We start from the raw sequence: 27,500 nt of genomic DNA, 5'->3' as shown, positions 1-27,500 counted from the left end.
GCTCATTATTGATCACTAAAATGATAGTTAACATTAGTCATTACACTTAAACAGCTGATGGAAGTCCAAACTGCCTGAGAGCTTCTCCTGTACTATACGGTAACTCCTCTACTAGGAGACAGGAAGTCTCGTGGTTATGACCCAATCGTTAGCCTATTGTTATAAAAACGTCTGCTACGGAGCCATAACGTGAGCTACAAGGTAATGGAGCCTTTTATACGTTGTCGTGTTTCTTTAGAAATAAACAACGGACAAATAGAGTCTTTAAACGCCTCAGATGTAAAGTTATTCTCTGTCAAAGTGACGTCAGAATGACTGGCAGTCAATGGGATGCTAACGGGATGCTAACGGGAGGTGATGGCTTATTAGCTAGGTAGCATCAAAATGGCGCCATAAGATCTACGCGTTGTTGACAGACGCTTACCCCCGTGGGGAGAATCCTAGCCTGACAAGCCTGACTCCCCATTGGCTGGGCTCAATCAGAGGGGCGGGATAAACGGTTGTCTTTCAAATTCCCTCTGCACGCAATAGGATAGCTCTCCAACCAATCAGAGCAACGAAGAAGGTGACATCTTCCTTTGTTAAGAATGACTTCAGTGTCGTTCTTTGTCCCCGTTCGAGTTTCCCGTCCAGCGCCCACGTCGTTTAAATAACAAATGCACCTGCACCCATCTGTGGCCCATGCTGGTCTTACAGGGAGGTGTGTTCAGGTGCATTCTGGGCGTGCTGGTCTTACAGGGAGGTGTGTTCAGGTGCATTCTGGGCGTGCTGGTCTTACAGGGAGGTGTGTTCAGGTGCATTCTGGGCGTGCTGGTCTTACAGGGAGGTGTGTTCAGGTGCATTCTGGGCGTGCTGGTCTTACAGGGAGGTGTGTTCAGGTGCATTCTGGGTGTGCTGGTCTTACAGGGAGGTGTGTTCAGGTGCATTCTGGGCGTGCTGGTCTTACAGGGAGGTGTGTTCAGGTGCATTCTGGGCGTGCTGGTCTTACAGGGAGGTGTGTGTTCAGGTGCATTCTGGGCGTGCTGGTCTTACAGGGAGGTGTGTTCAGGTGCATTCTGGGCGTGCTGGTCTTACAGGGAGGTGTGTTCAGGTGCATTCTGGGCGTGCTGGTCTTACAGGGAGGTGTGTTCAGGTGCATTGTGGGCGTGCTGGTCTTACAGGGAGGTGTGTTCAGGTGCATTCTGGTCTTACAGGGAGGTGTGTTCAGGTGCATTCTGGGCGTGCTGGTCTTACAGGGAGGTGTGTTCAGGTGCATTCTGGGCGTGCTGGTCTTACAGGGAGGTGTGTTCAGGTGCATTCTGGGAGTATTGCTATCTTGAGGCAGTGGGAAGTGATGGCACCATTGACCAACAAAAACCTGGTCTAAAGTCAATAACGCAGCATTTCATTGTTATTTGTAACAGAGCATTAGTAAAATGCTCCTAGGCTCGTGCACAGCACGTGCACACTATGCTTGTTACACACACAGGGACGCACAGCAGCACACACACACACACACACACACACACACACACACACACACACACACACACACACATGCAGAAGATTACAAATACAAATATTACGGTGCAAATCCTCCATCATAACAGCAATGCTCCAAGGTCCAAACGCGCCTGGCTTTTAAAGGGAATGGGAGATGATCTCTGATTGGTTGATTGCATGTTACGCCCAAAACACACCTCTGATTAATGAAGACACTAAGGTCAACCCTTTAGAACCATGACCCCGGCACACGGACCCTTTTTACCGCCGTTAAACTAGCAGAAGTGGATTAGGACGCCCTAAACACACCTGCAGCAGGCGCTTCACGCCGTGACCTCAGACCGTTAAAATAGGGACCTAAGAATGAAACCTACCTGTCGCCTCTCTCAGGTCGTATTCAGCTGTGGGGTCACGCCATCGCCGTGGACTGGGCGGAGCCAGAGGTTGAGGTGGACGAGGATACCATGGCGTCCGTCAAGATACTGTACATCAGGAATCTGATGCTTCAGACAACTGAGGAGACCATCGAGAAGGAGTTCAACAGCCTCAGACCAGGTACTATGACACAACACAACCCAGCTGTTGGAGTGTCCCTGATTTGATTCATTAAGCTGTAATGATACAATTAAAGCGCCCATATTATGCTCATTTTCAGGTTCATAATTGTAAAACACACATCAGGAGACCATTATCTTTGTTCCAGACCTGTTTCTGATCTGTCTCTCGCCAGATCTGGCAACACAGAGAAGCTAACGTCAGCTAACATTTGCCAAAGCCCTAAAAAAACTAATGTTCCCAACGCAAATGATGGCTTATAGCTGTGTAAATACCTAATGTTAGCAACAGAAATCAATACATTATACAAACATAACCTTTCATCCATCAACACAATGTTCACAACACTTTAAAACGAGGCCACGCCCATTTAGGAGACAGGAAGTGTGTTGGCGCTGCTTAAAATGCATTAATCTTTACATATAGAGCAGTGCTTCTCAACAGGGACGGTACAGCCCCCCCAGGGGGCGTTCAGAGGATGACGGGGGGAGCTGGAAGCAATATTTTGGAAAGGGAAGCGTTGAGGTGTCCTTGGGGGGCGTTTGTTTTAAAGGTCCTATGACATGCTGGTTTTTGGATGCTTTTATATAGGCCTTAGTGGTCCCCTAATACTGTATCTGAAGTCTCTTTTATAGAGGCCTTAGTGGTCCCCTAATACTGTATCTGAAGTCTCTTTTATATAGGCCTTAGTGGTCCCCTAATACTGTATCTGAAGTCTCTTTTATATAGACCTTAGTGGTCCCTAATACTGTATCTGAAGTCTCTTTTATATAGACCTTAGTGGTCCCCTAATACTGTATCTGAAGTCTCTTTATATAGACCTTAGTGGTCCCCTAATACTGTATCTGAAGTCTCTTTTATATAGACCTTAGTGGTCCCCTAATACTGTATCTGAAGTCTCTTTTATATAGACCTTAGTGGTCCCCTAATACTGTATCTGAAGTCTCTTTATATAGACCTTAGTGGTCACCTAATACTGTATCTGAAGTCTCTTTATATAGACCTTAGTGGTCACCTAATACTGTATCTGAAGTCTCTTTTATATAGACCTTAGTGGTCCCCTAATACTGTATCTGAAGTCTCTTTCCCGAAATATGGACTGACCCAGTGCTAGGTTACTTTAACCCTTTGTTTGTGCAACCCAAGAGGGGTTAACAGAATTTTTTTTAGAGATTACCTTTGGGCTTTTTCCCTTTATTATATAGAGACAGTGGATAAACAGGAAAGGGGGATGACACGCAGCAAAGGGCAGCAGGTCGGATTTGAACCTGCGCCGCTGCAGGACTCAGTCTACATGGGGCGAACGCTCTGACTGGGTGAGCTAGAGACCGCCTTTTTACAAAAGAGTTTGTTGTTTTAGGTGCAGTGGAGCGAGTGAAAAAGATCAGAGACTACGCCTTCGTTCATTTCACTGAGAGAGAAGACGCCATCAACGCCATGAACGCCCTCAACGGAAAGGTCAGCAGCTACAAGAGTTCACACGTTGCAGGACTTTTACTTGTAGTGGAGTTTCTTAGTACTGTTACTGACGTAAAGGATCTGAATACTTCTTCCACCACTGATGGCTTGTGAGTATTGCACAAAGACAGACTTCCTGCTCCCTCCAGGTGGTGGACGGCTCTCCTATCGAGGTGACTCTGGCCAAGCCGGTGGACAAGGACAGTTACGTCCGATACACCAGAGGGACCGGAGGACGCGGAGGAGCTCTGCTGCAGACTGACTACACTGCCTACACTCTGGGACAGGTACAACCCCAACACCGGGTTCATGTGAGTCCTGTAGGTGGACTTCCTCGTCCCAAAATATCACAGTAGGGTTTGTTCAGGGGGAGGAAACATCAACAGAGATGTAAGGGAATAATTAAGGCTATTTTGTAAAAATAAAGATCAGGATCCAACATATAAAATAAGATCAGCATACGTATATTGAATTGTTTATTAAAATACTGAGATGTATGTGTGCTTTTAGATTTCTTTAGGATGTTTCATGGCTCATCTAAGAGGTTTTTGAGTATGTTGTAACATCAGCTGAGCAGCTGCAGCCTGAAGGTTAAAGCCCAGGAAGACAGCAGTGTAGTAGATATGATGCTTTATGGATGGATGTACATGTAATGTCACTGTGATAAACAGCTCCATCTAGTGGACAATACAAATCACTACACTGTAAAGAGGCAGAGGAAGGGAACTGATGTAAGGCCTCCTTCACACTGGATGCCTGGCGTGAGCGTGTCAGCTGCGTGGCGTGAGCGTGTCAGCTGCGTGGCGTGTCCGTTTTTATTTGGGCGCCCATGTTAACAGGTCAGAGCGTGCACACTGCCTGCATGACTCGCACCTCTCAGAAAACGCGTGCATGCTAGAAACAGGACCGACGCCTATTTTTTCACGCGACACGCAAGTATGTTGGAAGGGTTTCCAGACAACATAGAATATGAAAAGATGATTAAATGTCATTTAGACACAAATACATTTAATAAATGACATGTTGATGTTTGAAAGTCTCGAGATTTTGATATAAATGCAGATATAAATGTCATTTTAAAAGATAATAATAAATAATTATCCATTTTCAAATATTGCACCTGTCAATCCAGAAGGAAATGTTCTGGAGCCTGTTTTGTCGTCAATCCTGCTGATGTTGTCCTTGCTGTAATCAGATCAGAATATATTTATGTTTATGTTTATGGGAAACATACATGTGTCCAGACAAGACTAGCAGCAGCAGCAGCAGCAGCAGTCAGACACCTTTCTGGTGTGGAAAGACGTAGAAAACGCCACGCTCACGCCACGCTACAGAAACGCCACGCTCACGCCACGCTACAGAAACGCCACGCTCACGCCACGCTACAGAAACGCCACGCTCACGCCACGCAGGCAGTGTGCAGGAGGCCTTAGCACCCACAAACAGATATTATTTTTAAGAGACTAAAACCCCAAAAGAAACAAAGCGCATGAATCAAAAAGCAAAACACAATCAAACCATTGATGGCTTGGTTCCATTTTGTTTTGTTTGTTGACTTCAGGTTATAATAGAATAAAATAGGTCTTTGTTGTCATTGTCACAGGTACAACAGGTACAACACCATCATTCATTGAGTCTATAAAAATATAAAGTAAGTGCTAGTGCTAGTTCTCTATCAGCTGTTGAAACAGGAGACGTCTCTTACGTTCTAAAACCAGCCTCTGGAGACTCCACCAGCTGACTTCTCTATCGGCTGTTGAAACAGGAGACGTCTCTTACGTTCTAAAACCAGCCTCTGGAGACTCCACCAGCTGACTTCACTATTGGCTGTTGAAACAGGAGACGTCTCTTACGTCCTAAAACCAGCCTCTGGAGACTCCACCAGCTGACTTCTCTATTGGCTGTTGAAACAGGAGACGCTCTTACGTCCCTAAAACCAGCCTCTGGAGACTCCACCAGCTGACTTCTCTATCAGCTGTTGAAACAGGAGACATCTCTTACGGTCTTAAACCAGCCTCTGGAGACTCCACCAGATGACTTCTTTATTGGCTGTTGAAACAGGAGACGTCTCTTACGTCCTAAAACCAGCCTCTGGAGACTCCACCAGCTGACTTCTCTATTGGCTGTTGAAACAGGAGACGTCTCTTACGTCCTAAAACCAGCCTCTGGAGACTCCACCAGCTGACTTCACTATTGGCTGTTGAAACAGCAGAATGTGGCCCTGCTTATGCCCCAAATCTTTTAGCTTTAAGAAATTATTTATATCAAAAGGGTATAACAGCTTTCTCACCCTTTCCTCCTCCAGGTGTACGACCCCTCAGCGGCGTATCTCGGTCCACCCGTGTTTTACGCCCCCCAGGCCTACGCTGCCATACCAGGACAGTTCCGCTTCCCGACGGCCAAAGCTCACATTGGAGGTCGAGGTCTGATCAGGACGCCGTCGGTCAGAGGTGAGGACGGCCGTACTTTGCTTACTTCCTAAATCTGAAACAGAAGAAACTAGGGCTGAACGATTTGGGAGAGAAAATCAAATTGGGATTTTTATGCCAGATACTGCAAATATGATTCTTTTTACGAGCTTAAGTTCATTATTCACTATGTAACAGATAGCAGCTCAGAGATGTAGATGCATAGCAGTTCCCAATATCGGTTATCAGTTTCATTAACTACTAATCGGTATCCGATCGGTCTTTAAAAAACAAACCTGGATTTTGATTTGAAAATGATGACTCGTTCAGCCCTAGAAGAAACTGAATCTGCTCTGGCATGTTAGAGATCACGTTACAACGGGAGCTCACAGTTACTAACTGAAATCAATTAATGCGTCAAGGGTTTCAGAAACGCATCCAGAATAATACGTTTAAAATCAATAAAGGGGGTCCAACCGTCAACCAATGAGAAAAGGTCCTCAGTTGGACTAGTTGGGCAACATTATACGTGTTTTAGGTTAGTCCCACTGACACACACACACACACACACACACACACACACACACACAGATGCACGCGCGCACACACAAACACACACGCCTGAACACACACAAACACGCACACAGACACACTGGCACACGCACACACTGATGCACGCGCACACACACACACATGCCTGAACGCACGCACACACAGACACACACACACACACTGGCGCACACGCACACACTGATGCACGCCTGAACGCGCACACACACAAACACACACGCCTGAACGCACACACACACGCACGCACACACAGACACACACACACACACACACGCACACACTGGCACACGCACACACACACACGCCTGAATGCACACACACACTGGCACACACGCACACACACTGGCGCACACGCACACACACACAGGCGCACACACTGATGCACGCCTGAACGCGCACGCACACACAGACACACACACACACACGCACACACACTGGCACACACGCACACACACTGGCGCACACACACACAGGCGCACACACTGATGCACGCCTGAACGCGCACGCACACACAGGCACACACTCACACACACACGCACACACGCACACACTGGCACACACACTGCGCAGCACCCACACTGATGCACGCCTGAACGCGCACACACACAAACACACACGCCTGAACGCACACGCACACACACAGACACACACACACACGCACACTGGCGCACAGGCACACACACGTGCGGTTTCTGTAAGTAAAACAACATGTCAGCATCTTCTCTGGGTCTTTGCTCTAATATTAAAAGGTCTGAGATTATGAATGTATAGCGAAGGGATCTCAGAGTTTCACGACTCATTTCTAATGAAATTAAAAAGGTCTTTTGATTTGATGCAAAAGCTAAATCTCATCTTTTGTGTGAGTCTGAGCTCCCATTGCAGCTGTTCTTTATCATTAAACATGATTGAGTTTATTCTAAAGCAAACGGCTGCTGTCAGTGGAAAACTCAAAGTCTCCAAAACGTTAAATGATACTGAACTGCCAGATAAACAGCAACAGCTGGTGTTTGAGGGTTTTCACAGGACAGCGTGCACGTTTCTACATGATCCAATAGATTATTGTTGGTGAATGGATCGTTCTGCTTCTATCTTCTATCTGTTGCCTTCCCCGTCGACCATGCTGCAACCTTTTGTTTTTCTGGGTCAAAATGTCAAAAAAATCCCAACGTTTGTGTTACTTTGACGGGTTTTTTTTAAGCTTTTCCCATGTTTTTGTCACTTTGTTCTGCTTTTTTTTGACATTTCTTTCCTGCGTTTTTCAACGTTCTATTATCAGTTGTTCTTTACATGCTATAAATGTTATGCTTTTGGTGTGTTTTGTCTTATTTTGGTAATCTGCTTTTTCGGTTTTGTATTTTTTCCCCGTTTCCTGTTTTATTTTGACGATCTTGTTTTCTGTCTTGTCTTACTTCCTGTGTTTTCCCACCCTTGTGATTGCCCTTATGTGTTTCACCTGTTTCCCAGCCTTGTGTCACCTGTCTTGTGTTTCCTCGTTACGTTACCCTGTGTATTTAGTCTTCATCTTACCCCCTGTCTCGTGTCAGCTCATTGTTTGTAGCATGTCCCTGCGTCAGTGTGCTGTGTGTTTCCCTGCCTGTTCTCTGTATTTTCTCGGTTCCTGTTCATCTTGTTTCATTGTTTTTTTGACCTGTCGTTGTTGTGGACTCCTTCTGTTTCATTACTTCGCCTGTCATCTCTGCAATTGGGTTCAACCTTCTCCACCATCCATAACAATGCAATTGAATAAAACAGCCATATTCAATGAAAGTAGTGAACTGATCATGTATTTAACTTGTGAAGAGCATCGTAGTGAACCATCCACGTTATTTTTGTGGACAACAGGAAGGTTAAAAGTCCAACTGAACTGTATCGACTCAAGATCACCCAAATATAAAGAATGTTTTCTCAAAATGATTTGTATTCCTGAATATTGTTAATGATCAAATATGGTGCACTGAATCAAATGTGAAACTTCATTGTTGATGAAAATATTGAATCAGAATAAGAATGGTACAAAAAAAACCTTTTCAATTAATAAACTGTAAATCATCAGAATAGAAGAGAATGAAATCCTCAGAGAATTGAAGAAGAGGAGTTCAGTTACCTTTGTACCTGTTCACTCTGATTGAATAATTGTCTGATTCTTCTTCCCGGTTGATTTCCTGGTGATTTGATTGATTTCACTGCCTTTTCGATCTCCTGTAGAAATTTACATGACTGTACCTGTAGGGGCTGCCGGGGTGCGGGGGCTGGGCGGGCGGGGATACCTGGCCTACGCTTCGGGAGTCGGAGTCGTGGGTGGAGCTGGCGCCTCCTATGGCCTGAAGGCTGACAAGCAGACAGAGGAGAAACTGTACGACCTGCTGCCAGGCATGGAGCTGACCCCAATGAACCCTGGCGCCATGAGCCTGAAGGCCGCCGCCATCAAACCTGCACCACAGGTAACTGAAAACACCCGAGAACTAGAACACTTTTGAAGGATTATACCGGCTGATTATAACTTTGGTCTCACTTTTACAGTTTTGTCCCCTATTCCAATCCATAATAACATTGTACTCACCACAGTACTCACTGAGATCTTGTCAACATCGTCGTATGGTTTGGTTTCGTATTTGTTGAATCTATTAGCTTGTTGTGGAGTTCTTCTGCCCCCTAGTGGCCAAAAACAACATTTCATATGCAAATAATTTTCTGCAGAAGTCATTGAAATACAAACTGATACTGATACCGGCTGATTACAACTTGGGTCTCACTTTTACAGTTTTGTCCCCTAGTCCAATCCATAATAACATTGTACTCAAAGTCGATTTAGGTTTAGATATGAGGACGTATTTCCTGCCACCACTAGGGAGCGCTAACTTATGAAACACTCCTGTGGGCCGTATTGGAAAGGGGGGGGGGGGGGGGAGACAAACAATCAACATTGTCGTATGGTTTGGTTTCGTATTTGTTGGATCTATTAGCTTGTTGTGGAGTTCTTCTGCCCCCTAGTGGCCCAAAACAACATTTCATATGCAAATAATTTTCTGCAGAAGTCATTGAAATACAAACTGATACTGATACCGGCTGATTACAACTTAGGTCTCACTTTTACAGTTTTGTCCCCTAGTCCAATCCATAATAACATTGTACTCACCAAAGTACTCACTGAGATCTTGGAAGCAGGAAATCTCCCTGTGGCCCAGGAAGGATTTTCCCCAAAGGCCACAATTGTAAAAGACACTGTTCTGCAGGATGCCTTTAACATTAGCTAGAGGTAAAATGTTGTCTACAGGTCACAGACTCTGGTGTAACAGGGGCAGCAGGCTTAGGCCGAGCACTCGTCCTTCTCAAGTTATCAATGACACAAGTTATTTCTTTAACACGACTGATTATTTGAGAGAGGACTTGTCGTTCCTTGTCATGAGTACTCATCAGCAGATACTACATTTTGCGGTTGACTTTGATGAAGATTTGATATGGGATTTGTTGGCTGCAGAGCTTAACCAATCCAGGTATTTTGAATTTACCCCTGAAATCCAAAAGAATGAACACCCGAAACCAAACGGACTGAAATGATGAACACCATGAATGTGTTTCTCCGTCTGTCTGTCAGGTTCTGGAGGAGTTGTGTCAGAAGAATAACTGGGGTCAGCCCGTCTATCAGCTCCACTCTGCCATCGGTCCGGACCAGAGACAGCTCTTTCTCTACAAGATCACAATCCCAGCTCTGGCTACACAGTACCCCAACGCGTAAGGGCCTTGACACACCAACCCCACGGTCGACCTTCAGTAGAAAAGCCAGTCGAACTGACTGCCTCCCCGATTTGGTCAAAAAAGTGCCTCAGAACACACCGAAGAGACGCCGACTTGAGCGTACGTTGTGCGTGAGATGTAATACGTCTTCGTAACAGCAGGCGGCGCTAATCTGTATTGTCGGCCAAAAAATTAAAACCGGCAGCTGATTGGACGAACGCGTCACGTGGGTCTGGCTTCTCCGAAATTTCAAAACCAGACCATCATTGCGCCTCACATATTTTACGAAAATAGTTCACCGAAACGTGTTTCTGAAAACATTTGAAGAGAGCAATAGGCCGTGCAGTTGCTGAATCTGTCTTCATTTCAGATCAGCAAAGGTCAGTTTAACAGATTTTCGTTAGATTTTGAGAGACTCTAGTCACGCTCATCCCGCTCGTCATTTCCGGGTTAGCTCTCCACCAATCAGATTGCCCGCCCTCCAACCCAGCAAGTCAGGTCGGCCAAAATGAAGGCCGACGGCTCCTCCGACTGACGACAGCAAGGAACACACCGAACAGACTCGAGTCACCGACCTCCCCAGACTGTCCGACGGCCGATTATCGGGTTGGTGTGTCAGGGCCTTAAGAATACTAGTACTTCTGCTCTAAACTGCTACTACTCAAATACTTCAGAAGTATCTACGGCTGCTAAACTAACACTACCACTTCTGTCTACCAATACTATGCAACTACAACTACTCCTACTACAAGTTCTAGTCCTACTAGCCCCTCTTCTCATTTCTTAATCTGTCCATCCTCGATTCCTTTCCTTGTGTCCTCTCCTTGTGTCTTAAACCCTGTTTTTTTAAGAAATCATACAGTATAAACCCATTCATGAGAATCCGTTGAGTTAGTTTCACCACTCACTGAACACGTTGTTTTACAGATATTAAGTGTTTTTTTTTTATCAGTTAATGCAGAACAGTTGAACAAAGTTAAGTTCAAAGCAGCAGTTTATGGGGACACTTACATCCCACGATACATTTATATGAACTACTTTTCTCTCTCTCCAGCCATCCCTTCACGCCTGCTAAGCTGTGTGCGGCTGTAGAAGAAGCTAAAGTCCATGCAGCAGAGCACACGCTGCAGACACTCGGCCTGCAGACAGATGGCGCTGCTGACACCGGCTGTGCCAGTGCTGCCGCTGTGGCCTCGGTAGCCTTCCCAGGTATGTGAAGGTCCGTACCCAAAGCCAATTAACTCTTCACCTAACAAACGACTAACAGACTCAGCTGATGCTCACACTGCATGCAGAAGGGAGACTGTCCTTCCCTTAAACCCCAACCTGATCTCACAGAATTCCGTGAAATTAACACGGCTCCTTAACTCAACATCTGGGGCAGCTTCACGGAATCTACGTCATCTTCTCATTGACTTTACATTGGCAACAACGGGATGGAAAAGAAGAAAGCAACTTTAGGAACCTTGACACGGACACAAACCCAGTGTTGTTTGACCCATCCACACCCCCAACCTTAGATAGTACTCTCTACCGTAGTCGCTCTTAATGCTACGTCATCTTCTCATTGACTTTACATTGGCTATGTTTTCCGTGGTGGCCACACGGATTGTTCACACAATCCGTGTGGCCACCACGTAATGCGCCGTTACCAATTCGTGATCATTTCATGGAATTCTGTGCAACCAGGCTGAAAACGCTCACATAAGACGTTTGTTCCAGCATCATCCTGCCCTTTATTTAGGTTTGTAGTGGCGGCGCCCTCTAGTGGCCATAGTAGTTCTGACGGGAGCAAAGCAGGAAGTATATCAGCGCCAAATGTCCTGGTAAGGAGGCAGGTTAGGGGGCGGGGGGGGGGCTGGGTCAAACAAAGACAGGACTTTCAGAGTTTTTTTTACTTGACGGAACAAACGTCATGTTCTGTGTAGTCTCGCATGTCCAGACCTTCCTCCAAAACGCTGCAGAGGAAGGTCTGGCCAATCCACACAGCATGCCGTGGTGGGAGGACAGCGTGCGCTGGTTTATTGGCATTTCTTTAAACCAATCACAATCATCGTGGGCGGGGCTAAGCTCCGGACAGAGCCATGGTGCCTCTGCTAAATAGTCTCAGGAAGGAACTGGTTTCGGGGGAACATCTGGACGTTCAAAAGTAGTTTTACTCGTGCAACAGCTAGCTGTCTGGATTTACCCTGCAGAGATCTGAGGAGCAGCTAACCACAGTCCTCACAGATATGGTTTGGTACTTGTTGGATCTATTACCTTGTTGTGGAGTTCTTCTGCCCCCTAGTGGCCAAACACAACATTTCATATGCAAATAATTTTCTGCACAAGTCATTAAAATACAAAAACAAAGAATACACACACAAAATCACTAATCATTGACTAACTAACTAACATATATAAGTCCAAACATAACAGCTTACTGTGAACTAAAGGAGTCATTGATGAAAGGCTGTGAGTTTTTGTCTCATCTCTTTCCAGGTTACACTCTGGCGAGCCCGGTGGCGTCTGCGGTAGCCTCCCAGCTGAAGCAGGCTGTATCTCTTGGTCAGGACCTGACCGCCTACACCACCTATGAGGGATACCCTGCCTTCGCTGTGGCAACACGCCACAGCGACGGCTACGGCGTTTTCTAGAAGAGAGGTTTACAATGACGAAAAACGCGCTCAGCTAAAGATGCATTCACACCAAACTTCTATCCTTTCACACTGCTATTTTTAAATCAGTTTGAAAAGTTTTCAGTTTCTGATCGGTATAAGAAAGTAAGAATGAATGAACTTGATCGTTGGTGAACTCTTTCTATTAATTCAGTTTCATCAGGACACAAAATTAGGTAGTATTTGTATCAGCCCAATGTTCCCACAGCCCTATGAGCCCACATTTCTAAGATTATTCTTAAAATTAGGCCCTATGTTAGGGTTACATTTCATCTGTAGCCCATTGCTACTGGATAATAGTGTGTATTTGGCTACCAAATTGGGAGAAAGGGGGAGAAAATCTGATAAAAATGTATGAAAAAGGAAGTCATGGGGCCTAATTGTGGAAAATAATCTTAGAAATGTAGGAACATTGGGCTCTGGGAACATAGACCCAGTTATTTCTACAAAAACAGAAGTGTGAATGCACCTTTATGCTGCCGGAAGACAAATCCACGGCGGACTTTGGTCTCGTCACAGACACGTTTTAAAAACCGCTGCTGGAAAACGTTTCGGACTCGTCGGTCGCCCTGAAACAAATTCCTTACCTATCACATTTTTTTCTTCTTTCATATAATCTGTCTCTGAATTATGCGTACGTACATCTGTGATCATTTAGTGATTTATTAAGTAGTTGGCAGACGGCCTGTGATTGGCTGTAGCATTGAATTCATGTTTTGATCAGTTTTCCGTAGTAGTATGTTTACGATATCTTTTAAAACTGAATTGGCTCAATAGAATATGTTATTTCATCCTTTGTGTTGTAACCCTGTGTTGTTATCTTTAAGATAACTGGGATTTGTAGTTCTTTTGAATGTCTTTCAATTGCAAAATGTAGTTTTGCACTCTTGTCTACTTTTGACCCTTTCAGTGGTTTTACTGAAGTCTGAAATCGTTTGAAGATACAACTGAAGTTTGGACAGAAAGGGATTTTTTAAATGCAAACCCTGTTTAAGTCACTGTGGCATTCTGGGCTTTGTAGTTCTACAAACTGTGAATCTGTAGCTTTTAGTTTGCATACATCTGAACTTTGTGTCTTGAGCTATGCTCCCTCATCACCATCATTCAAGGTGCTGTAGGTAGGATTGCGAAGATCCAGGACTTAGCCAAAAAAATCTGAACATCAACAACTTCTCAGTCCCCTCCCCTTTCTGCTAAAGCCCAAAACGGTCTCCTAAGTCCCTCCCCCCACGAGGGAGAATGAATGCGTATGCATGAGCAGTGATTGACACGCAGTTAGACACCCCCCCCCTGGCCCTGATTGGTGCATCTGAACAGTTACACACACACCCCCCCTGGCCCTGATTGGTGCATCTGAACAGTTACACACACACCCCCTGGCCCTGATTGGTGCATCTGAACAGTTACACACACACCCCCCCTGGCCCTGATTGGTGCATCTGAACAGTTAGACACACACCCCCCCTGGTCCTGATTGGTGCATCTGAACAGTTACACACACACCCACCCCCCTGGCCCTGATTGGTGCATCTGAACAGTTAGACACCCCCCTGGCCCTGATTGGTCCATCTGAACAGTTAGACACACCCCTGCCCTGGCCCTGATTGGTCCATCTGAACAGTTAGACACCCCCCTGGCCCTGATTGGTCCATCTGAACAGGGCTCCAGGCTGTAGGTGGAGCCAGAGGAACTGATTATTTGAATGACCTGCTTCCTGTAGTTCTACTGGAACATAGGGTCAGTTTCAGCAGATATGACAGAAAGGGAGTTTTAGGCTAAGGCTTACCTATTGCACCTTTAAGTTTAGGGACCGATGCTTTGAGTAAATGTTTTCGGATTTCCTGCCGTCATATTTGAGGCGCTTTACGTTCACATAAAGCCCTTTTGTCAGCTTTTTTTTTTAAACTTCATTACAACCTGTAGTACTGCTTTTCTGCAACAGTGATGACATTTCATCAGCATATTATAAACAAACCTGAATGCAAACCTCAGACCAGGAACAGATTTAGGTAGCAGTCTTTCGCTTTCGGTTGATGTTTCCTTTCCACGTTTCAGTATTTTCATGTTCACATCGCGCGTTATTTGTTCCACTTCTACCTAAAACATCAGCCAGCTGCGACCCTAAATCTCACCTCATCTCTGTTTTTTAAATCTGTCGGCAAACAAGAACATCAAACCCCCAACCTTAAAGCTACATTGCGTAAGACTTTCTCCCATCTAACCAACTGAATATTACCTTCTACCCCTCCCATTCTGAGCGTGCTTTAACTCCTACGGTGGCCGTATTATTCCAAGAAGCACGACTTCGTCCGTGAGTGTTCCTTCCAGTGTAATAATAGTTTTACATTTTCATTATTTTGGTACCATTTCATTGCAAACATCAGCTATCAGGTTCCCAAACGAATGCAAGCTAATGTTAGTAAAGTCTCAGCGTGATCCTCCATCTTCAACAGGCTTTCAAATCTGCCGGCAGATCGAGTAATCTCCCTCTGGCATTCGTCACGGAGCCACTAAGTGTAAAAGCGCGAAACACGGAGGTATGCCCCTCTTTGGCTAACGTATTTTAAAGATGGAGGCGCAATTAATTCTGAATGTCAGATTGTACGCGTACGAGAAACCTTGATTAGTTGGTGGAAGTAATTACACATGAATGAGCACATATTAGTGAAAGAAGAGGGTTATTTGGTAAGAATTAACTCAAAACATCACACAATGGAGCTTTAAGTTTATAGCTTTGGGGTTTTTTTGTTCAATGACGATATTTTAGTTTATTAGTCTTCAGTTTACAGTCTGCAAGAAAAGAAAATGGGTGTTTGTTTTCTTTTGATTTGAAAGTAAAGTCAAAATGTTAAAACTTCTACTTAAAAACAAAAAAGATCAGCCAGTTGCAATCCTAAAACTCACCTCCAAACCCCCAAGATTACGTTTATAGCTTTGGGTTTTTTTCCGTCCTACGTTAACGTTATGAAATATCACTTTCAACATCTGCGCGTGGCAAGAGATTGTAGTTAAAGGGTGTTAAATGATGGATTGGATTAGAACAAACGCAAACTTTTAGTGGAGATGGAGAGCCCAAAAACACCATCTTAACGTTACTTAACCCTTGTGTTGTCTTTGGGTCATATTTGACCCATTGTCTCCTATGTCTCTCAGAAATATGGGTTTCTTTTTAACTAATTTGGAATACCCAAAAAAAATATAACAGATGATCCCATACAACGCGCTTCACAAGTACAACAGAACATCAGCTCTCTATTTTCATTGAATTTTGGGTGTTTTGTTACATTTAAGCATTTCAAAAATGCTAAAAACGTGTAATCAGCACGTTGACCCTTCTGTGATTATCCTTCCTTTAATATTAGTTTAAATAAATCATAATTTCTGCTTTTTTAATTCAAGAGTAAGGTATAATTTCCTATAAAGAGGTTTTTTTTATCCATCCATCCACGAAACTCACGAAAAATGGATATACTTTATCAATGGTCACATTTATTGACCATAAATTCCAAAAATAAGTGTAAAACTAGTTATGTGTTGGTGTTAGTGGTGTGTATACAGTTCATGGCAGTAAAAGGAGTGGTAAACGTCCAAAAAACATTGAATAAAGCACCAAAAGTGTTGAAAAAAAGAGACAAAAACGTCAGTTGATTTTCATTTTTGACCAGGAGGACGATGCATGGTCCAATGGAAGACAACCCAAGGGTTAAATATTCCAACGTTTTTCAAAAAATGACAACTTTTTTCTCAGTTTGACTTTAAAAGGCAGCCAACTTAAGCTCCCAATTAAATAAAAAAAAAAAAAAAAAAAGGAAAGAGCTTTAACATTCGTGTGTCTTCATGATCTGAGCCAATAAAAATACAAACCTAAAGCCCAACTCTCGCCAAAACACAACCTAGGGTCTTTTTGTGAATGGACCTGAGTCAAACTGTCATTTAAAATCACATTTAGGACAGAAACGCCACTTTTAAGATGGACCGTATTCTGGTTTTTGGGTCAAATGGCCTTTTGAATGGGAGAGCTAGGGACGCTACGATGCTAGCCTCAAAATATCTGTTTATAGACCACTAAGAAGGCTCGACACAACATGAGACTTTGCTCCAAGTATCACCAGGGACTCTACACCTTAACCACAGCACTGACAACACTGGTTGGTACCCAGAGTTTACTAAAAGAAAGGTTTGACAACTCACTGTAGCTCTTGGTTTTTCCAATCGCCACCATCTTGCCAGTCAAAGAGTTTGGGTACACAACCAATGTTGTCAGTGCTGTGGTTAAGGTGTAGAGCCCCTTTTGAGGCTAGCATCGTAGCGTCCATAGCACTCCCATTCAAAAGGCCTTTTGACCCAAAAACCAGAATACAGTACATCTTAAAAGTGGCGTTTCTGTCCTAAATGTGATTTTAAACGACAGTTTGACTCAGGTCCATTCACAAAAAGACCCTAGGTTGCATTTTGGTGAGAGTTAGGCTTTAAATCATTAAAACCAGCTTCTGTTTACAGACGGCAAGAAAAAAACAAACTTTTATTTGCCAGTAAAGTGAATGATTGGGAGTATGAGTTGGGATGTAAATGAAACATTGACTTTTTTTTACTCGATAATAACAATCGCGGAGTTAAGACGACCGATGCTTCAGCCCGACTTGATGTTTCTTCCTCAGGGAGTGTCCCTATGTTCCCACATTTCTAAGATTGTTTTCCAACATTAGGCTATGTTTCCTGGTTCATAAATCTGTATCAGATTGTATCCCCCTTTCTCCCAATTTGGTAGCCAATTACACCCAACCTATTATCCGTCATACTAACTAACCCTAACCCCTAGTGATCGACAATTTCTGCTGCTGCTGATCGAAATAAACGTCCTCATTACTTTACTAAAAAGTGCTTCCAAAAAAAAATGTTGTGGGAGGACTGGGCTTAAATTAATGGGAAATGTAGGAACACAAGACCTAATGTCCTAGAAATGTGGGAACGTAGGGCTGACCCCCTTCCTCCAGTGTTTCTGGAGAGAATAACAACACGCTGACATCCGAGCTGCGAACACGCCAAAGCAGAGACAGTATTAAAGTGTGTGAAGCACTTAGAACTTATTTTTATACCAGGAAAAAGAAGAAATATCACTATTTGTATAGAGTTATTGTGCATTCTCTAATTGACCTGGAAACGAACGTGTGAAACTGAATCAATACCAATCTGAGATGAGCAGAGAGAATTGTGGGTATTCTGGAAGGGTTTCATATCACAACCGGAAACTGCCTTGATGAATTGTGATGTTTCATGATCCCTAATCTTCCCCAAATAAAGAAACTAACACAACTTTGAAGATGCAACGTCTCCATTGTGTCTGGATTATTTTACTACATTCATTATTTTTGTCTTAAAGATGTCACGGTCTGTCAGGAATGGCTTGGACCCAAATGCAGTTTAGATGATTTATTAAACAAAAATACCAGCTGGGAGGAGGCCTCGGGGGAGACCCAGGACTAGGTGGAGGGACGTCCAGCTGGGAGGAGGCCTCGGGGGAGACCCAGGACTTGGTGGAGGGACGTCCAGCTGGGAGGAGGCCTCGGGGGAGACCCAGGACTTGGTGGAGGCACGTCCAGCTGGGAGGAGGCCTCGGGGAGACCCAGGACTAGGTGGAGGCACGTCCAGCTGGGAGGAGGCCCCGGGGGAGACCCAGGACTAGGTGGAGGCACGTCCAGCTGGGAGGAGGCCTCGGGGGAGACCCAGGACTAGGTGGAGGGACGTCCAGCTGGGAGGAGGCCTCGGGGAAGACCCAGGACTTGGTAGAGGCACGTCCAGCTGGGAGGAGACCTCGGGGGAGACCCAGGACTAGGTGGAGGGATTATATCTCTAACCTGGCCTGGGAACGCCTCGGGATCCCCCAGTCGGAGCTGGTTAATGTGGCTCGGGAAAGGGAAGTTTGGGGTCCCCTGCTGGAGCTGCTGCCCCCGCGACCCGACCCCGGATAAGCGGATGAAGATGGACGGATGGATGGAACTTACATACCAAAAGTGTCCAGAAAGCAACAAGCAAAAACTAATCCCAGAACAAACAGAACAGGAGCTCAAAAACCAGAACTCAGAGACGAACAGTAGACTCCAGACACCAACACACTCACAGAACACACAACAACAGAAAGATAACACTCCCACACCAGACAAAGACAACACAGTTACTAAATACACAGGTAAACAAGGACTAACAAGGAACAGGTGACACAACAGGTGAAACAAATCAGGGCAGAACAATCAAACAGGCGGGAAAACAAAAGACAGGAAGTCAGCTAGACAGGACAAGGGAGACAAGACAGACTTCAAAATAAAACAGGAAACAGAACATCACAATCATGACAAAAGAGCCAGTGTGTAACGTGTTTAGTAGTAATATTAGTTTAAATAAATCATAATTTCTGCTTTTTTAATTCAAGAGTAAGGTATAATTTCCTATAAATTAGGTTTTTTTTATCCATCCATCCATTGACGAAACTCACGAAAAATGGATATACTTTATCAATGGTCACATTTATTGACCATAAATTCCAAAAATAAGTGTAAAACTAGTTATGTGTTGGTGTTAGTGGTGTGTATACAGTTCATGGTAGTAAAAGGAGTGGTAAACGTCCAAAAAAAGTGCCAAAAAACATTGAATAAAGCGCCAAAAGTGTTGAAAAAAGAGACAAAAACGTCAGTTTAGTTGTTCATTATCAAAATCTGTGTTGCCCGTTTTTGTTTGCATGAACTGAGGCAGACGCTCCATATACATGCACCATCTTGAAATACGTTAGGTAAGGGACATACAGGCAGTGTTGGGAAGGATACTCCGTTACAGAGTACAGAGTACATGCCCACAAATGTCATTTGTAACGTATTCCGTTACGTTACTCAGTCTGAGTAACGTATTCTGAATACTTGGAGTACTTCCACATTGAACTGCATGTTATAAGTAGGAATGCAGCCATCACATCCAGCTTACTGAACAGGCCTGTTCTGGTGTGTTCTTCTGGTCCAACTGGCTGAATGTGGACCTCAACAAGCAGATAGGTTGTTGTATTTGTAGTCCTGAACTGCAAACTACAACAATCTAACCGCAGTCTAAGCTACCACGAGCTAATCTTAGCTAACGTTAGCTAACATGTGAAACGGGGCGAGTCTTTCAACGGCTCTGGGGCTAGTAAATCAGCACGTAGGAGAATGTAAAGTCACACGTCAGCTATAAAACAACAAGGTGAGCAGTAACACTACAGCAGACGACTACGCTGGGCTAAAATAACGTACTTTAAGATGCTTCTTCAGGTTGGAGGTGGAGGAATCTGGACGCTGAAAGGAGGCTGGTTGCTGGCAGAAGCTGCACAGTTATGTTTCCTTCTCCCTGTTCTTTCTTTAATGTGAAATGCTGTTTGTATTCCCAGATAGAAACCATTCCTGCTCTGGCTCTGTTGTGCCGGTTCCACTCCATTGTGACTGATGACGCAAATAGCTAGCAAGTTATAAGATGAAAAGTATGAAACCATCTTTGTAGTTCAGGACAGCCAGGTGATGTTTGGTGGAGGTTTGAATCTCTGATGTGAATCTGAGCATTAAGATGATCTGACGTCTTCACTTTGTCTCCTGAGTCTTTCTGTCTGGACCATCTAATGGAAGACGGACTCATGATGGGTCTGAAATCAGGTGCAACTATCAGGTGTCATGTTGTCTTTGATTTATTGGGTCAATACTTGAAGAACAAATAACAAAAATGGCATTCAAATATGTTAGCTGAATAACACAGTGCCCTACAGTACATTAACAAAGCAGTGAAGAAAAAATAATTAAACTTGATGAAAGACCTCCAGTCCTCCTGTATGAAAGACTGATGCACTACATCCATCCGTCCATCCGTCCATCCACCACTTCGACCTCCGAGCCCTTCTTTCCGTCTTGCTACCAAAACGGTTACACTACTAAAACACTACGTAAATCTGGAGGTGCAGAGTTCTTCAATATGGACATTTCTACATTACTGTTACTGGGCTGCAAAAACCTGGTTGGATTATCACTTGAGACTGAGACTGAAAAAAGTGACAAAAATGTTGAAAAATGTGACAAAAATGTCGAAAAAATGTCAGAATAAAAGTGACAAAAATGTCGAAAAAATGTCAGAAAAAAGTGACAAAAATGTCGAAAAAAGAGACAAAAATTTCGAAAAAAGTAACAAAAATGTTGAAAAAAGTGACAAAAATGTTGAAAAAAGTGACAAAAATGTTGAAAAAAGAGACAAAAATTTCGAAAAAACTGACAAAATTTTTGAAAAAAGTGACAAAAATGTCGGAATTTTTTTAATAAAGTGACAAAAATTTTGAAAAAAGTGACAGAAATGTCGAAAATTTTTTGAAAAAATTACCAAAATGTCGAAAAAAATGTCAGAAAAAAGTGACAAAAATGTCGAAAAAAAGTCGAAAAAAGTGACAAAAATGTCGAAAAAATGTCAGAAAAAAGTGACAAAAATGTCGAAAAAATGTCAGAAAAAAGTGACAAAAATGTCGAAAAAATGACAAAAATGTCGAAAAAAGTGAGAAAAATGTCGAAAAAATATCGAAAAAAGTGACAAAACCATCCCAAACCCTCCACAGACCCTCCCAAACCATCCCAAACCCTCCCAAACCCTCCACAAACCCTCCACAGACCCTCCCAAACCCTCCACAGACCCTCCCAAACCATCCCAAACAAAAATGTCGAAAAAAGAGACAAAAATTTCGAAAAAAAAGTGACAAAAATGTCAGAAAAAAGTGACAAAAATGTCGGAATTTTTTTGATAAAGTGACAAAAATGTTGAAAAATGTGAAAAAAATGTCTAAAAACTGTCAGAAAAAAATGTGACAATAATGTCGAAAAATGTGACAAAAATGTCGAAAAAGTGACAAAAATGTCGAAAAAGTGACAAAAATGTCGGAAAAAGTGACAAAAATGTCGAAAAATGTCGAAAAAAGTGTCAAAAATGTTGAAAGAAGTTTCAAAAATGTCGAAAAATGTATCGAAAAAAGTGACAAAAAAAGTCACAAAAACTTTGAAAAAGTGACAAAAATGTCGAAAAAAGTGACAAAAATGTCGAAAAAAGTGACAAAAATGTCGAAAAAAGTGACAAAAATGTCGAAAAGTCGAAAAAAGTGACAAAAATGTCGAAAAAAGTGAGAAAAATGTCGAAAAAATATCGAAAAAAGTGACAAAACCATCCCAAATCCTCCACAGACCCTCCCAAACCATCCCAAACCCTCCTAAACCATCCCAAACCCTCCACAGACCCTCCCAAACCCTCCCAAACCATCCCAAACCCTCCTAAACCCTCCCAAACCCTCCACAGACCCTCCCAAACCCTCCACAAACCATCCCAAACCATCCCAAACCATCCCAAACCCTCCCAAACCATCCCAAACCCTCCTAAACCCTCCCAAACCCTCCCAAACCCTCCCAAACCCTCCACAAACCCTCCACAGACCCTCCCAAACCCTCCACAAACCCTCCCAAACCATCCCAAACCCTCCACAAACCATCCCAAACCCTCCACAAACCATCCCAAACCCTCCACAAACCTTCAGCTCATTCTGTAATAATGTAATAAGTGACAAAAAAGTGACAACAAATTTGAAAAATGTCGAAAAAAGTGACAAAAATGTCAGAAAAATGGACAAAAATGTCGAAAAAAGAGACAAAAATTTCGAAAAAAAAGTGACAAAAATGTCAGAAAAAAGTGACAAAAATGTCGATTTTTTTTTGAAAAAAGTGACAAAAATGTCAGAAAAAAGTGACAAAAATGTCGGAATTTTTTTGATAAAGTGACAAAAATGTTGAAAAAAGTGAAAAAAATGTCGAAAAAGTGACAAAAATGTCGAAAAAGTGACAAAAATGTCGAAAAAGTGACAAAAATGTCGAAAAATGTCAAAAAAATTTGAAAAATGTCGAAAAAAGTGACAAAAATGTCAGAAAAATGGACAAAAATGTCAGAAAAAAGAGACAAAAATGTCGGAAAAAGTGACAAAAATGTTGAAAAATGTGACAAAAATGTCGAAAAAATTTTGAAAAAAATTACAAAAATGTCGAAAAAAATGTCAGAAAAAAGTGACAAAAATGTTGAAAAACTGTCAGAAAAAAATGACAAAAATGTCGAAAAAATGTGACAATAATGTCGAAAAAGTGACAAAAATGTCGAAAAAGTCGAAAAAAAATGACAAAAATGACAAAAATGTCGAAAAAGTGACAAAAATGTCGGAAAAGTGACAAAAATGTCGAAAAATGTCGAAAAAAGTGTCAAAAATGTTGAAAGAAGTTTCAAAAATGTCGAAAAATGTATCGAAAAAAGTGACAAAAAAAGTCACAAAAACTTTGAAAAAGTGACAAAAATGTCGAAAAATGTCGAAAAAAGTGTCAAAAATGTTGAAAGAAGTTTCAAAAATGTCGAAAAATGTATCGAAAAAAGTGACAAAAAATTTGAAAAATGTCGAAAAAAGTGACAAAAAAAAAGTGACAAAAATGTCGAAAAAAAGAGACAAAAATGTCGAAAAAAGTGACAAAAATGTCAGAAAAAAGTGACAAAAATGTCGAAAAAAATGACAAAAATGTCGAAAAAATGTTAGAAAAAAGTGAGAAAAATGTACAAAAATGTCGAAAAAAGTGACAAAAATGTCGAAAAAAGTGAGAAAAATGTCGAAAAAATATCGAAAAAAGTGACAAAACCATCCCAAACCCTCCACAGACCCTCCCAAACCATCCCAAACCCTCCACAAACCATCCCAAACCCTCCCCAAACCCTCCACAAACCATCCCAAACCCTCCACAAACCCTCCCAAACCCTCCCAAACCCTCCACAAACCATCCCAAACCCTCCCAAACCCTCCCAGACCCTCCCAAACCCTCCCAAACCATCCCAAACCCTCCACAAACCATCCCAAACCATCCACAAACCATCCCAAACCCTCCACAAACCATCCAAAAATGTCGAAAAGTCGAAAAAAGTGACAAAAATGTTGAAAAAAAATGACAGAAATGTCAGAAAAAAATGACAGAAATGTCAGAAAAAAATGACAAAAATGTCGAAAAAAGTGAGAAAAATGTCGAAAAAATATCGAAAAAAGTGACAAAACCATCCCAAACCCTCCACAGACCCTCCCAAACCATCCCAAACCCTCCACAAACCCTCCCAAACCCTCCACAGACCCTCCACAAACCATCCCAAACCATCCCAAACCCTCCCAAACCCTCCCAAACCCTCCCAAACCCTCCACAAACCCTCCCAAACCCTCCACAAACCCTCCCAAACCCTCCACAAACCATCCCAAACCCTCCCAAACCCTCCCAAACCCTCCACAAACCCTCCCAAACCCTCCCAAACCCTCCTAAACCATCCCAAACCCTCCACAAACCATCCTAAACCCTCCCAAACCCTCCCAAACCCTCCCAAACCCTCCCAAACCCTCCCAAACCCTCCCAAACCCTCCACAAACCCTCAGCTCATTCTGTAACAAAACAGACAGAAACCATAAAAAGGTGAAACATTTATAAACTTCATATTTCAGTCTGCGAGAGACCTTTTTAAAGGGTTACACAGTCACACAGAGACAGACACACACACACACACAGACACACACACACACACACACACAGACAGACACACACACACACAGACACAGACACACACACACACACACACACACACACACACACACACACACACACGCAGTGTTAGAAGTGTTAGTCAGTGTGTGGTGACGTTACTTCCCGAGTACAGAAACATTTCAACAGTTAGTAAATAATGTGTCATATATTAACGGTTAATAACCAATCCTATCCGCTGAAACGTTCTCAAACTATTTGTCTCGTCATCGGACTCTTTGGTCTGAACCGGGCTTCAGATGGACCCACTTAAAGCCAACAGATGTTTGGATTATTGCAGAAAGCTCTGTGGTATTTACCCCAAAAGCCAGCCCTAGTAAGCCATCTGTTCCACAACGAGAGCTGAGTCAGTAGCTTGTCATTCGTTAGCAGGTTAGCTTTCTGTCCAGTTAGCAATGAGCTACGCTGATGCAGCAGATCTTGCAGCTGGGGTCTTTCTCGGCGTTGGACTGACTCAGGAGTTGCTGCCCGCTGATCACTTCTAGAAGCAACGGAAAAGCGGCAAAAACATCCCCAAAAAAAAGCCAAAAGCATGTGAAAAGAACGTAAAATATGTCAAAAAAGCATTGGAAAAAAGCGACGTAAAATAAGACAAAAAAGTGGCTGAAAAGCGCAAAAAAGTGTTGAAAAAAGCAATGAAAAAGCAACAAAAAAACCCCGACAAAAAGTGTCGGAAAAGCGGCAAAAAAGTTTGAAAAGAAAGCAACGAAAAAACTACAAAAAAGGGACCAAAAAAACCACTGAAAGCGTGAGAAAAGAACAACGTAAAATATGCCAAGAAAGTGTCGAAAAAAGCAATGAAAACGCACCAAAAAAGCATCGGAAAAGCATCCAAAATCGTTGGGAGAAAGCGACAAAAAAGGGTCGGAAAAGCTGCACCTTTTTTTTAAAAAGGACTTTTTTGTCCCTTTTTTTTTTTAAAAAAGGACTTTTTTGTCCCTTTTTTTTTAACAGTGTTTTTTTACACTGTTAAAAAGCACCAAAACAAGCAGCTACCGTCCTACGCTGATGTTGCAGATTTTGCAGCTGGGGTCTTTCTTGGCGTTGACGGTGGACTGACTCAGGAGTTGCTGCCCGCTGATCTTTTGGACCGTCCCCAGAGCCAGATCCACCGGCTCCGTGTAGATCACCTCCAGGATGACGTCCTGCGCGTGGCGGAAAGACAGCGAGCCGTCACTCTCTTCGCTGCAGCGCAGGAAGCAGTTGTTGGATCTGTCCAGCGCCGGCAGCCGGCCGCTGCAGAAGGCGTCTCCGTCCGAGCCGGCGGGCGCCAGCACCAGGATCACGTAGTGGTACGACGTGTACATGCAGTAGAAATCCCCAAAGTACACGTTGGTGTTCTGGTTGAAGAGGACGTCGGCTTGGATCTGTGCAGAAACAAAAGCAAAGGGGAGCAACGTCAACTGTTCAATTAAGAAGTTGTAACGACAAACAACAGGAGTAACTACGTAGATCAGCCACAAGGGGCAGTGTAGTCTTCCACAATGCAAAACTGCATTTTGGGAGGACATCATTCTCCTTTGTGGCTATAAATCAGTGGAATACTCTTCTAATGTCTGTAGATATTTATGACTTCATGTATCTGTACTGTATACTGTAAATACTTTGTATTTTATTGCACCATCTACCTGCCCAGGGACTACGGGCGGAAACAACCCGGCACAAGACATCTATTCATGTTTTCTGTGCACTGTCCCCGTTCAAATAAATAAATTAGTATAGTATAATAATAATAAGTATAATAATAAACAAGTTTTTGTTGCTTTTTGTGAAGTTTTTGTTGCTTTTTGTGAAGTTTTCGTTGCTTTTTGTGAGGTTTTTGTTGCTTTTTGTGAAGTTTTCGTTGCCTTTTTCAAGGTTTTTGTCGCCTTTTTATGACGTTTGTTGTTTGTTTGCTTATTCCAACTGAAATAACGAATATGTGAAATATGTTAATTTTATCATCTAACTGCCAACTTTCGGACACCGATGTACAACCAGGAACCAGACATCAACATTACCTGGAAGCGGTAGGGTCCATACGGGGAGTCCTGGGGGGGTTTTCCTGTGTTGAACTCTGTGTTGCAGCTAAAGAAGACGCCCTGCAGTTTCCCGCTGATGGGTGACCCGTGGCTGCCGCTGTTGTCTTTCACCGACGGCAGCATGCGGCGGCACTGAGCGTCTCTGGAGCGATAAGAGGGGCTGGAGACAGCACACAGCGGGGCTAACACACAGCGGGGCTAACACACAGCGGGGCTAACACACAGCGGGGCTAACACACAGCGGGGTTAGCACACAGCGGGATTAACACACAGCGCCGTTAACACACAGCGCCGTTAACACACAGCGCCGTTAGCACACAGCGCCGTTAGCACACAGCGCCGTTAGCACACAGCGCCGTTAGCACACAGCGCCGTTAAAACAGTAGCACACAGTGCCGTTAGCACACAGCGGCGTTAATACACAGCGCTGTTAACACACAGGGGGCTAACACAGTAGCACACAGCGCCGTTAAAACACAGCTCCGTTAGCACACAGCGCCGTTAGCACACAGCGGGGTTAAAACACAGCTCCGTTAGCACACAGTGCCGTTAGCACACAGCGGCGTTAACACACAGCGCCGTTAGCACACAGCGCCGTTAGCACACAGCGGGGTTAACACACAGCGCCGTTAGCACACAGCGCCGTTAGCACACAGCGCCGTTAACACACAGCGGGGTTAGCACACAGCGCCGTTAAAACACAGCGCCGTTAGCACACAGCGCCGTTAGCACACAGCGCCGTTAGCACACAGCGGGGTTAGCACACAGCGGGGTTAAAACACAGCTCCGTTAGCACACAGCGGGGTTAGCACACAGCGGGGTTAACCAACTAAAATAGCACTTATAATAAAAAAAGAAGAGCACAAAACAATAGTCCGCAACATTAACCCTTTGAGGACGAAGAATGCAAGGTAGCCTCCAAACGATGAATATTGGTAAACTCATTTCAAGCCCCCAAACTATTTCTTTGCA

General features: G+C 43.5%; 2 protein-coding genes across 3 annotated transcripts in view; one reads left to right on the top strand and one right to left on the bottom strand.

The window, feature by feature from the left end:
- a1cf (apobec1 complementation factor) overlaps positions 1–12,844 on the top strand; it is a 20,597-nt gene extending 7,753 nt beyond the window's left edge. The window contains exons 5-12 of one of the 2 annotated variants that reach the window (XM_078279351.1): positions 1,873–2,037; positions 3,398–3,495; positions 3,645–3,782; positions 5,801–5,945; positions 8,703–8,914; positions 10,069–10,205; positions 11,263–11,417; positions 12,690–12,844. In XM_078279351.1, the coding sequence (XP_078135477.1) occupies positions 1,873–2,037; positions 3,398–3,495; positions 3,645–3,782; positions 5,801–5,945; positions 8,703–8,914; positions 10,069–10,205; positions 11,263–11,417; positions 12,690–12,844 (1,205 nt within the window). Of the gene's footprint in view, positions 1–1,872; positions 2,038–3,397; positions 3,496–3,644; positions 3,783–5,800; positions 5,946–8,678; positions 8,915–10,068; positions 10,206–11,262; positions 11,418–12,689 lie in introns of both variants that reach the window. The other variant, XM_078279350.1, reaches the window with a different exon arrangement.
- A 12,655-nt stretch (positions 12,845–25,499) lies between these two features.
- The window catches only part of LOC144536432 (phytanoyl-CoA hydroxylase-interacting protein-like), a 13,932-nt gene continuing 11,931 nt past the window's right edge, over positions 25,500–27,500 (bottom strand). The window contains exons 5-6 of the mRNA XM_078279574.1: positions 26,508–26,688; positions 25,500–25,874 (exon numbers count right to left, since the gene is read on the bottom strand). Coding sequence (XP_078135700.1) covers positions 25,500–25,874; positions 26,508–26,688 — 556 coding nt within the window. The remainder of the gene's footprint in view (positions 25,875–26,507; positions 26,689–27,500) is intronic.

The sequence above is a fragment of the Sander vitreus genome, chromosome 21 (genome assembly GCF_031162955.1).
Source record: "Sander vitreus isolate 19-12246 chromosome 21, sanVit1, whole genome shotgun sequence".
Lineage (NCBI taxonomy): Eukaryota > Metazoa > Chordata > Actinopteri > Perciformes > Percidae > Sander > Sander vitreus.
The sequence above is the reverse complement of the archived record's forward strand: the minus strand, read 5'-3'. Positions and strand labels throughout refer to the sequence as shown.